The sequence below is a fragment of the Silene latifolia genome, chromosome Y (genome assembly GCF_048544455.1).
Source record: "Silene latifolia isolate original U9 population chromosome Y, ASM4854445v1, whole genome shotgun sequence".
Taxonomy (NCBI): Eukaryota; Viridiplantae; Streptophyta; class Magnoliopsida; order Caryophyllales; family Caryophyllaceae; genus Silene; species Silene latifolia.
In genome coordinates this window covers 158039246-158052731 of record NC_133538.1, presented here as the reverse complement: position 1 = coordinate 158052731, position 13486 = coordinate 158039246, and the positions used below count along the sequence as shown (strand labels likewise).

At 33.4% G+C, this 13486-nt stretch overlaps 1 protein-coding gene across 6 annotated transcripts; it reads left to right on the top strand.

Annotated features, from left to right (window-relative positions):
* Window positions 1–345: 345 nt before the first annotated feature.
* On the top strand, window positions 346–5685 carry LOC141634484 (uncharacterized). 6 transcript variants are annotated; one of them, XM_074446637.1, is made up of 5 exons: window positions 498–628; window positions 697–959; window positions 2397–2479; window positions 2640–2883; window positions 5367–5685. In XM_074446637.1, the coding sequence occupies exons 2-5, from the start codon at window positions 935–937 to the stop codon at window positions 5486–5488; spliced, it is 474 nt and encodes a 157-aa protein (XP_074302738.1). In that variant the 5' UTR covers window positions 498–628; window positions 697–934; the 3' UTR covers window positions 5489–5685. The 6 variants fall into 6 exon arrangements, with proteins under 6 accessions (XP_074302740.1, XP_074302738.1, XP_074302742.1 ...); XM_074446641.1 differs by lacking the exon at window positions 498–628 and having other exon boundaries at window positions 704–791; window positions 917–959; window positions 2403–2479; XM_074446638.1 differs by lacking the exon at window positions 498–628 and having other exon boundaries at window positions 705–791; window positions 917–959.
* The last annotated feature ends 7801 nt before the right edge of the window (window positions 5686–13486 follow it).

Genomic DNA, 13486 nt, shown 5'->3' with positions numbered 1-13486 from the left:
GAAGATTTGGTCTATCATTTGGCCACCTCGGTTTGTCCCTTCAAGAAGATGGAGGATGAAGATGTTGATATCCATGTTCAGCCAGTCGTACACCTTCAACTGGTGTTTGTTAACCGATGTAGTTGCATTTTCGTCTTTGTTTACAGCATTAGTAGGACAAGTACATTGGACCATATGAGTACAATGCCGATTGTATAAGGAATCTTTCTTTACTTGTTGCCAAATAAAAAAAAAAAAAAAAAAAAAAAATCACTCAAAAGTCTTATATCCTTGCATCCTAAAATGTGTAAACTTCAACCAACTGTTCCTTATGAACAGTAGAGCCCTTAGTAACAATACTCCCTTAAAGAACAGTGAAAGCTCCCATCTAAACGACTCATCTCAACTGATTTGTTGCATCTAAGCCACACACTGCAACCATCCAACACACTACCATTCGTTCCTCCTTTCACTCCATGCCATTCATTCCACCTTCCACTTTACTCTAAGCCACGATAATTTCCGATCATTCCTAAGAGGCTAAGATTGTAAACTGATTTCCTTTACTCCTTCCTTGGCTTCTTCTGATGAGGATGATGATGATGACGACGACGACGACAATGACGAGATGATGCTTCCGGGAATCCGGGTATGATTGTCCCCTATGACTGATGCTTTGTTTATTACCCATATTTTTAAAAGTGAATTTATATCTAGATTCTTCAAATTGACGGTTGATTTGAAGAATGAGGCAAGAAATAGAGGATCCGGAACCGAATTTGCGGAGCTTCGATTAAGGATTTTATGGTTTGGTTAGTGGCTCAATTATATCAGTCAATCATCAAGTTCTCGGTTGAATTTTACGGTTTATAGTTTGATTTCGTTATATGTATGCTTCTGGGCTTGATTGAGATGCCTTTCGGCTCGCTTTTTTTAGACGGTATCAGTGGTCGTGATGATGAAGATGAACACAAATACAGGTACCGTTTCGTTGGTTATTGTTTTTTTTTTTTGAAAAAAAAAATAAAAAAAATCAATTCATTAATAAATAGTCATACGGCATCTACATGACAAATTTGAACGGATACAACTCGATTAGAACGAAATGAAATAAAATCTTGTTCAAAGAAAGATATGTAAACTTGAATTGCTCCAAAACGCGTCCTCTATTATATCGTCGTAAACAGCTTTTCACAAGAGGATCATAGGATCTTGAGCCTTGACGAGAGACGATTTCATCTGACCAAATTGAGTGCAACCAACAAAATGACAACATATGTAATACCATATAACGATCTATTACGAAACCGATCTTCTGCATCTTCACCATATGAAGAACGATTAAAGCGCTCTTATCTATATTTCCAATAGAATTAAAACCTAGAAAAACATGGACTGAAAAAACTCTGAAAATAGAGACTGACAAAAGATCTCACCAAAAGGGAGATTTTTATTGATTAATTCATTTCGTTGGTTATTGTTTTGATTATATTTACTTATTAGAGTTTTATAAGTTGGAAATGAGAATACACGTGTTTCAACTTTCAAGTGTATCATATTTATGTGCCTTACAAAGTATTGCTCAGGTCAACCTGTTTTAGGATTCAATCCCGCTTCAAACAACTCCCTTGTTAAGTATGTGATCCTATTCCTTTGGGGGGAGGTGCTGGTGTGAGATATTTGAAGGGAGCAGACTACAAAATAAATAAATATGAGTGAGTCGTCATTAGGTTTTATAAAAAAAACATATAAAAATAAGTTTAACGAAAATGCCTTTTTTGATTCCTGATATTGATATTGATCCGTTACTCCGGTCTGAATTAAAGATTGCGGATTCGGGGGGAAAGGTACGGTTAGGAAAGGTGTTAGGCACCCGGACCTCCCATCAAACTGACGGCCTCTACTATTTATTTATAATATTATATATTTGATGATATTTAATGATAAAAAAACAATTACTCCCTCCATTTACCTATTTCCTTCCCATTTCTCATATTTGGCAATTTATCTATTTTCTTCCCATTTCTCATCTTTCCCCATTAAGACATACAAATGACTATATTATCCTTGTCTAACTTTTGTATTTACAGATTTTGCCATCCAGCTTTGGGCCTAATTTTTTTGCTAATCTACCCTAACCCACTTAGATTAGGCCAACCCAATCCAATTAGACTAATGACTCCCTCCATATTTTTGACCCAATATACAAATTTCCCTCTAAAAACCCTAACACCCATTTCATACGATCATTCTACACACTGCCTCCTTCTCCCTTTCTCTCACTTCAGACCATCTACGCCTCCTCCCCTCCTTCTTCATCTACGCATTCTTACTTCTCCAACTTCTGTCACTTCACTCTCCTTCTTACCTCTTCATACAAATGTCGATGGATGATTTAATGTTACACTTTGTCCCAGATTCAGAGGATGAGGACGGGTTTGTTGGTTTAGATGAACTTGAAGATCATCATTGTTTCCAAGATTCAATCAATTTGCACAAGGTTTGTCGATTTTATTGTTATTTTATTGAATCATTTTATTGTGAATTTAACACTTTAGATTTGTCATTTTATTAAATCAAATACATTGAAAATAATAATTTTATGCGAGATTATTAGGTTGCATGTCATTAATTTTGTTTGAATGGATGTTTTTACAAAGGATAAAAAGAGAAAGAAGCAGGAAGATGATGTAGGGGAGAAGAAGATGGCAGAAGAGCAAGAAGGGAGTATTGTGAAGAAAAGAAAAGAGATGGAGGAGGAAGTTAACGTGGTGAAGCCGGGGGAAAAAGAGGAAGTCAAACTAAAGGAGGCGGTTTGTGAAGAAAATGAGGACGACATTGATCTTCCTAATTTGATTTTGGGAATATATTGCCCAAAATTTAAAACTATGAAAGAATATAGAGGTATAACTATCTTCACCTTCATGGTTTAATTCTGTTTTCTGCTGGTTTAATTCTGCCATTGACTGCTGGAAAGGCTATGTTGTTTGCTGGTATTTATCTGTCGTTTGTTGGTATAAGTTTGTTGTTTGCTGGATTAATTTTGTTGCATGCTGGTACCTTCTGTTCGCTGATGAAGTTGTTGATTACTCAATTCTGCATAAATAGTATTCGTCTAACAGTGCTTTTGCTTTAACATTTGACATAACAATGCTCTGGCTTTAGGAGACCTACGATATGTCTAAATTAAGCTCAATGATGAAAAAAGCTAAGTGCTTTGAGAGCAAGAATTTGGATGAAATAATTGTCACTGATGTATATGGCAGTTTGTTTTAATCAAATTGATTGGACATATACATAGGATTCCACCAGATTTTGTTGGTTGTTTGAGTGATTATTAGTAATTGCATTGGTAGGAGACTCTGTGATAAAACTAGCTTATTGCTTTGAGAGTTGGCTCAGTGATAAAAAAAAGCTTATTGCTTTGAGAGCTTGAATTTGGTTGCCTATTGTTGCTTTGAGAATTGGCGCAGTGATAAAAATAGCTTATTGCTTTAGAGCTTCAATTTGGTTGCTGTGAGCATTGCCTTAATCAAATAAATTTGGTGTCTTGCTTTGTTATTTGCCTGGACATGCATAGGATTCCATCATAAGTTTATGGCTTCAGGAGACCTTAGTTATGTCTAATTTAAGCTCAGTGATAAAAAAAAGCTTATTGCTCTGAGAGCTTCAATTTGGTTGCTGTGATCAATGCCTTAATCAAATAAATTTGATGTCTTGCTTTGTTATTTGCCTGGACATGCATAGGATTCCACCATAAGTTTATGGCTTCAGGAGACCTTAGTTATGTCTAATTTAAGCTCAGTGATAAAAAAAAGCTGAGAGCTTAATCATTTCATTGCAAAACATTGTCATTGATCATTACAAACCAGATGTTATTACAAAATGTCTCATACCCTAGTGATGTTTATAGTGTAAACATTCTTAACCTAAAATGTTTACACCATAAACTTGCACCTATAAGGGATGAGTTAGAGCAAGTGGTGTAGTTATTTCTTCTAAGCCTGCATCCCCGCCTGCTTCATGTAGATGGTTAATACACTCCCTAACTTTAACTTCATCTGCAGTAAGGTTCCTTGGCAATGTCTCAGCAAGTCTCTATGCTTTTTTTTTTCAAGTGTGGAACCTTATAATCATTGTGCCCCTTCCTGTCCATTATCTCCAACATACATGCTTGTAGACTTAACTAAACGTCACCTAAACATTGGGCTGGTTCATCATCCCAAGCTTCTAAAACATTAGACACCAACTTATCAACTGTTTGTGCCCTTTTCTTTTCTTGGAGTGACTGAATTGATCTAAAGAATCCTAAATCTAACACATTTAGATCAGGGGAGTTTGCTGGTTGTTGAGTCAAACTAATATTGAAACCATTTGATGTGGCTGCCATCCTAAAATCTGGATCATCATTCTTTATATGTGGCCGTGCATTGTCTTGTTGCATAATGATGTTCTTGCTCATTGATTCTGACCACTTACTTTTAATTGCTGGAATTACTTTGTTTAGTAGCATATCCTTGGTCACTTGTTTGTTGATTGAAGGTATTGATTTGGTTTCCAAAGTTCCAGCAGGTCTGTTTATTGAATTTCTTTGGGCTGGTTCTAGGAAAGTAAAGGGGAATATCCCTATCTTACCATCAAAAACAAGGTTACCATTCCCATCATATATTGGTCTAGAAACTGTTGCCATAAACATAACTTTTGTAATGAAACTTTTACTTTTACATGCCCTATAAGGAGTGTCTTCTTCCATGAGAAGAAAAAACTTTGCTTGGTCGTCTGTGATATAAAACCATTTCTCATCTATATGAATGATATTTGACATATCTTTGAATTTTAAAGAACATGATATCCTATCATAACTTAATTTAGAAAGAGCAAAATAGAATCTTTGAAACTTGTTCTCTTCAGTTAGAGCTGGGTGCAAGGCTGAAGTGTGGCTTCTAATTTTGCGTTGTTTAACCCAATTAAAAATTGTACCTGCTGATACTCCAATAGCTGCACCAAATATTTTCATTGACCCCCTATCTCCCAAGCTTGTTGCTAAAATTTTCTCAACTGGAACTTCTAAAGTTGGCCTGCCTTTTTTCCCTTGAGTTTGGAATTTAGCTGCAACATCTCACCATGTTCTCTTTGACGTTTTGCAACTCTCAATATGTCAAATATTGTTCTTCTATCAACCTGATACTTTGCTGCAAGTATGTTCATAGAGCCTCTTATTGGCTTGCCATTACTGCTATTTTCAAATAAATAGCACCCTATTCTGTGTCTTTCATCATTTGTGAGATTTGGCCCTCTCATTTTCAGGTAAGTGAAGGTAAGTTTTACTGCTGATTTTTTTACTATTTTGTCTTTGAATATGTTACTAACAATTTATTGAAGTACAGAAAAGTGGAGGTCAAAGTCTCTTAGAGAGCAAATGAAGGAGCTGAAAGAAATGGAAAAAACGAAGAAGATGGAAGAGATGAAGAAGCTGGATTATTGGAAAAAAATGGAAGAGAAGAAGTGAGGCAGTGTTGGTGTTTGTATGAAATATTGTAAAGTAATGATTGTAGAGTACTTATTTTAGGAGGGAACATTTATGAGAGTTTGAATTTCCCCCTCATTTGTATTTTGGTGGGAAATCCTATGCCCAGAATTTTGTACCAAAAATTAAGATTAACATAATCTTACCTTTAACCATTTCAGTTTTCTATGTTAATGCAAGCCAACTAGCAAGCCTACCATTATTTTTCCTTTCTTTATTACCTTCTCTTAATTCTTGTGCAAAAAGTTTTGGGAAGAAATTAGATAAATGGAGGGAGTATAAAACAAAAGCAATACAAATTATTTACAAAGACAAGTTAAATAGGTTAGTTTATATACAATTATACAAATTATACAATAAAACAGAGAAAATAAATAAAAGACTGAAATAGAGAGAGTAAAGAAAACTTATTCAATTTTGGTACCTCAGACCTGTGTGGATGTTGACTATTAATGAATTTCGATTTTGTCGTAAATTAACGGCTCTTATACGTTTACATAGAATTGGGACAATTTATATATGTAGCGTGTGTTTGGCCTGACTTTTAAAAGTGTTTTTGGACATAAAAACACTTTTTGGCCAAACACATGTTTATTTAAAAGCTAAAAAGAAATTTTTCAAAAGCCGAAAAACCATCTTTTTGCCCATAAAAATAGAAGCAGCATTTGATATTTCTGCTTATGAAAAACACTTTTAGAAACTTAAGCTTAAAAAACAAAAACCCGTTTTCAACAAGTTAGGCCAAACATGCTCTAGTTTGGTTAAAAACTAGAATATAATATTTGAGACGGTGTCTGGAAGTATAGTATTTCTGAATCTGGCCTTATGATTTTCGTCTGAATATTCGTATGTCCTCCTTCTGATAATAATTATGTCCGTCCCTCTCTCTAGCTAAGAGAATACTCCTACTATTTATACTGACTTGTGTAGCATGAATTCGATTTGATCTGGGATGGATCAAGATAAAGTTATTTTTTTTGGATTGCTATCTTAAATTAGGTCATCGTACATCATGCTTTGAATTGTAGTGCAGATAGAATTGTTATTACTAACAATCATGATAATTACCTACTGTCCAAGGCTATCCATTATAGAACTGGTAGTGCTCTTTTCCGTGTGCCACCTTTTAAGAAATACTCCGTATTTGTTTATTCTGTGAACTTTCCAACTTCCGTTGTGTGTTAATGACAGTTGGGCCTTGATGATATAATTAAGTTGGACGCGAATTTGACGGGCCCTATTGACTCTCAACAGAAAACATGTATTCGAGAAATGGGTTTGTTAAGTTGTACATGGCTGCTAATTTGTATTAAAAGGTGAGTTTAATAAGGTGTTGGGCTTTTGGTACGGGGTTGTTGACACACACAACTGTGAGTCGGTTTTATGCCATTTTGAATGATTTTTCGTGAAATAAGTGTAAAGAGTCGATAATTATAACATTATCAATTTTCATTTAGTCATTTAATTTTAGCCTCATCATCGGATACCCATAAGGCTAGTAGACAATTTTGAGTTGTCAACAGAAGCCCCCACTTTGACCGAGTCTGAGTAAGACGAAGGTTAAAGTAGTCCGGTCGGGACAGATAAAGGTTAAGAAACGTACATGGGTCTCTTATATTACCTGTCTTGAGTAGCTGGAAACTGGGACTGGCTTAGCAAAACTTTGTTTTACTAATCTGGAATGAAGCTGGTAAAACTTTGTTTCACCAATCTGGAAACTGGCATGGCAAAACTTTGTTTTGCAGGTCTGGAATCTTGTAAAGGAAAACTTTGTTTTGCTGGTCTGGAATCTGGAATAGCTAAGCTTTGTTTAGTTGGTCTGGAATAGCCAAATTTTGTTTAGCTGGTCTGGAATCTGGTAAAGCAAAACTTTGTTTCGCTAAAGAGTGAACCTGCAGAAATCTGATTTCACAAGTTCAGATGCGTGTCAGGGCCCGCCAACCGAGGAATTCAAAATTTTATTTTGAAAAGGGATTAGAATGTAAAATCTGATTTTACAAACTAGGATTTGCAAAATTTTATTTCGCAAAAGGGCAAGTTCAGAAAATTTTATTTTAAGAACTCAAAATGCATGTCAGGTCCTGCCGACCAATTGATTTGAAAATTGCAAAATTTTGTTTCGCAAAAAAAAAAAAGTTCAGAAAATTTTATTTTAAGAACTCAAAATGCATGTCAGGGCCTACCGACCAATTGATTTGAAAATTGCAAAATTTTATTTCGCAAAAAGGACAAGTTCGGAAAATTTTATTTTAAGAACTCAGATGCAAGTAAGGGCCTGCCGACCAGGATGAATTTCAAAATTTTATTTTGAAATAAGTTGAATTTGAAAATCGCAAAATTTTATTTCGCGAAAAGGGCTGGGAAATTGCAAAATTTTATTTCGCAAAAAGATTATATTGAAAGTTTTTGATTGATTTTGAAACTCGCAAAATTTTATTTTACGAGAAAATGAGACCTCATGAGAAAGCCCTCACTTTGGGTGAATCTGGAAGATGAATGACATAGTAGTTGACTGGAGCAGTTAGTGGCAAATATATGACACTTAAAATGCAAATGCATGTCCAAGTTATGATGCATGTACGATGAATGCAAAAAATGTTATTTTTTGATAACATTTTAAATGAGTATTGAAAGAAATTCCTTTTTTTTGAAAATATTTTGAAAAAAAGATGGGGTCTGACCCAAACGTGATCTAAGTAGAAAGATTAGACACTGACTGGACATTTTTACTCTGGACGTAGCTCACAATTTCTCTGCTGTGGAGAATGTGTATCATTTTTATTTGACATGTGAATTTGAGTTCTATTTTGATGAATTTTGCCCTCTTTAAAGTTACAAACTCTACTAATTAAGCAAAACTAATACCATAGAAACAAAATACTTTTGTGACCGTATAAACTTAGTGTACATCCCCCGAATTCTTAGACGCTGAACGAGGGTGATAAATGGAGTAGAGTAGAAGATTCTATGGTGTTAGAAGACACTGGAGACCTGTGTGCCTCTGTCACTCACCTAAATGAATGAAAGGATCGTCCCAAAAGCAAGGGAGACAATTGAACTATGGAATTGACTCGTTTGAGAAATGGAAAAAATGACTACTCTGCAATTTGATTGTAAATTGGACTGAAAATTTTTGTGTTTTGAATTTTTGAGACTGAATTTGTATCTATTTGAGATCATAATGTTTTTGTCTTTGACTTGTTGAGACTTTTGTCACTGGATTCGTATCAATTAGACATCATATTTTTTTTTTGTCTTTGACTTTTGAGAGTTTTGTACTGGAAATGATGCAACTTTGGCTGAAATTTTTGTTGACTTGTGAGTCTTTGGTGTGAATATTTTGAGCTTGTATTGTTACTTGGATTCACATCTTAAATTCATTCCAAGTGACTAGTGGTCACCTCTCTTGTTTTAATAGCACAGAGGGCGCGCTCCTGTGTCTTATTTGGTATGTTTGGGCACGGGTGTATTAGAAATATGGTTTGAATATTTTTGAGCTAGTTTTCAAGCACTAATAGGAGTGAATGATAATATTTGCTAAAATGGTTGATCATATGAGTTTGTGCTCATCTGCTAGTCATTTGAGATATGGGAAATTAATGAATCTGGTAGATAGAGAGTTGTTCTCATTTGGTAGTCATATGGAAAATTGACGAATCGGGTAAAAAGATCGAGTCTCCAAACCTATAGGTCACCTAGCTAGAGACACGGCGATCAAGGAATTATCACACACATGATGTCAAATGCACGCCCTCATTCAGGCTAATTGTAAGACGTCGATTGATCTACACTATAGAGATACGCCCGAAAGTATTTCAAGTCTATTCTACTAGTTAAGGGTAAAAACTAGATCAAGTGACGAATAAAAATGACATATGCTTTTTTTTTATTCCATTTTATGTCACTAAAAAAGGACTAGAATGACCCTATTAAATTAGACACTCTAAACAACATGTTATTTGATAATGTCAGCAACAGAGTTATGGGATTATATGATTATAAGAGAGTGTTTTTTTCGTCGTTTTATTGACATATTTGTGCTTATTCTTTGTTTTTCTTTTTAGACCGGTTGACATGACTTTACAAGGAGAAATTTGGGAAAATTGTTTAGAAACTGACTCGATGTGTAAGACAAAATATACAGATCACTACATGGATCACAAATAAGTTTTTTTTTTTGAAAAAATAGAAAGGAATTTTTTTTTTTTGAAAAGAAAATTAAATTAGGATCCCTATTTTATTAGAAAAAGAATTTTTTTTGAAAGGAGAAAAGAAACAAATAAATAAATAAATAAATAAATAAATAGATAAATAAGTTCAGACTCTACAGTAATGCAATCTTTTTACAATGCACGTAACCGTGTAATGACTATGCATGATAGTGGTCAGATGCTAAACAAATCTACAGAGAAGAATATGAGCATCCTATTGCGAAGTACTCCTACTCCGTAACTAAAACCGTGTAATGAATATGCATGACTAATCAATCAATATCTATCTATATTGTTAAAGGAAGCTTTTTTCGAGTGATTCTAGAGAGTCCACCTTTTCCGAACTACTTTAATTAAAAAAAAAGAATTGGGATCAGATATATAATACGGAGTATAGGAGGAGATAAAATACGATCTACATAAAATAAAACTCTTATCTCTAGCATCACTACAACTCTACAATCTTATTTACGTGCCATTATACCACAATTAGAAGATTAGGTATATTTAATTACCAAATTCTATATCTATGCACATATAAATATATGCGTACCCTCCAAATTTTCACGCGTGTTCTATTGGGTTGACTATTTGGATATGCCCTCATGCATTAACTTTTTCTTTTTCTATCTATGTGCTATTTCTTTTTAGGAATAGTTATTATTATTAATTATAATTTTTGTGCATGATATATTGATTTGTTCAAGTGTTGCTTTAGGTAGGTGAATTATCATTACTTGAATCTATTTTTTTTTTTTTGCAATCTTAATGGATCTTTGACATGGTGATGACAGCATTGGAATTGCTAAAATACTAGGGGTAAGCCGATTTTACACAAATTTAGTGTAGAACGGGATCTATTAGTATTCACTTCTTTACTTCTCTATTAACAAGAGTGTGTTTAGATTCGTTTTTCAACTATATAAGTGTAAAACTGTAATAACGGAAGGATATAGATTTTTTTTTTTACAACGAATCTCATGAGCAAATAAAGTAAGAGTGTGTTTAGATCCGTTTTTCAATTATATAAGTGTAAAACCATATAACGGAAGAATATAGATCTTTTTTATAACGAATATTTAAGCAGATCACGTAGTAGTATAGTATAGGATGAGAATTAGTCAAATTGTATAATGTCATATACGTGATCTGCTAAGATGTTTATTTTTTTTTTCATGACAGGTTACACAAGTTCATTACCTAGCTATGCACTGATTACTTCCTACGACACCGGAGTATTTTCGAGAGTTTTTGGTACGCGAGGTTCAAACCAAAAGTTAAGTTCTTCTATAACAGATATAAAATAAAAATTACAGAGGTTTTCCACATAAAAAACATCCAACATAAGGTTTTCCCCACAAAAAACATCCAACATTCAAACTCATGCTATAAGTAATCCTATAATAATATAACCTGTTGTTTTTGCAAGTGCCAAACAAGTTTATAATATAGTTGTTCAAGAGTGTTTTGCAATGTTAATTATAAACATCCAGGATTTGAAGATACTATATGGCTTTTGAATTGTAACTAATCCACCATTATGCGTTGAAATTGTTACCTTTGTTAGAAAATGCGAGAAAAAAATTGAGATATGTAATAATTTAGTAGTAAGAGTGAGTGCGCATTTAATTAAGAAAAAATAAAAATAAATTAGTTTTTACGAGCATTTTAACTATACACGTTTTAACATTTTCAGTTACTATATTTTACTCGGTAGAGTATTACAAATAGGCTCGTGCATCGCACGGGCATTAAATCTAGTCAATATCTATCTATATTATTAAATGAAGCTTTTTTCGAGCGACATGAGAGACCCCAACTTTCTGAAACTACCTAAAATAGTTTTTTATTACAATAAATTTAGGCATAATTAGGCAATAAGAAATTAATTATATATTTGAAGAGATAAACTTTTATCACATCATTATCTTTGTATTACATCCAAACACTTCTAATACTAAAAAGCGTTTCACAGTTGACTAATGCATGAGTTATTGAGTTTGATCAACAGCAAAATATGTTTGTATTTTTTATATTTTATGTGAGAATTATGCATAACTACATAATCTCTATTTGGGTGGATTACAAAGACTATTTGTATATATAAACACTTATATTATAATTTATACATATTCTAAACTACGGTCGATTTCCCTTCTCTCATTATCGAATTATTATTGTTATTATTAAATTGTTAATTTGTTTGTTAATCTTTAGATTTTCACTCTGATACATTAGAACGTATACAATTTTTGGGTTGCTAACTGATTTCTTTTATTTTGTTGATAGGATGAAGATGTCAATAATTATGATTTACTAAGGTGCAAGCGTCAAGCATTAATATTAAACGTAGTAATTACAAATCGATCGACAAAGATTCAAAGAGTAACGTAATATATATGTAGAAATCTCACTTTTGTGACGTTGTGCAGTATGATTGGTTTGCGCACAACAATATAATCAGAAATCATTTAATTGTTCAGATACCTTCGGCAACAACCGTTGGTTTTGCAACACTTTTTGAGTACAAGGACAGTAAGTTCCAGGCCATTGAAGAGCTAATACGAAGTAATCAAACTCACGCTGATTACTACTACGCAGTTCCAATGGGTTAATCATGGGTTGAAGGGTTAGCTATTTCAGATTGAAGTACATATGAGAAAACTATTCAGCTTAGTGGGACGAGTTAAAGTAACACAATTGAGACAACAAAAGTTAGGGTGATATTGTGATACTAAGTTAAAGCTGCAAACAAATGACATAGCCCAAAAATATGATACGAAAGATACAACGTTAACGGACTTGGGTTGAGACGTAATGACATATATAAATGGGCTTAACTCAAATATGACATGAGCTTTAACATGGTCGTGTCTGAGTTGAGCTATCTAAACATGAACCCAATAAAACTTACATATTTACTAAATTAATCTTAATTTTATACAATTATGATAAGAATTAACGTAATTGGGTAAATTTCTTATACCATTTATTGTGTATATAAGCTTAATTATTCCACCACCACCCTTTTTAAAAATGTGTTTAATATAATAATGACCGTGTAAAATTAGTCTTAACTATTTGAGTGTTGTCGCTGATATGTATGTGCTTTATCTGGTCATTTTGGAATTGCACTAATATTTATTGTGTAGAATTAGTCTTAGCTATTCGAGAACTTTTCGTGAAATATAAATGTATTCGGATGAGTAATTTTGTCAACTTGAAATTGCATCGGGCCTCTTTAGACCTGTTCTTTTCCGCTTAATTTCACCTCTTATTCAGCTCACTTCAATTCGGTTCACCTTAATTCAGCTTAAGCTCAACTCTATTCATCTCAACTAATTTCAATTCAGTGCAGCTCAGTTTAGTTCGACTTCATTCAGCACAAAATAAAATAGCCTTTGTAGATGGGAGTTGACAATTGTATTGGTTATTTTATAAATTAATTTTTAAAGGTGGTTCAAGAGACAGAATATTACAAGTGGCCCGTGCATCGCACGAAAATTTTACACTCCCATGTTGATGATGTCGATAACTCCATCTTTGCTGCCTTCTTTCGATAAAATCTGAAAATTTCTAAGGTTGTTTTCTCCGAGCACATGCGATTGGTCTGACGCCTATAACAATCACCTCCATCAACACGAAAATGAAGAAAAAAATAAAGAATAAAAATATATATATATATATATATATATATATATATATATATATATATATATATATATATATATATATATAGAGAGAGAGAGAGAGAGAGAGAGAGAGAGAG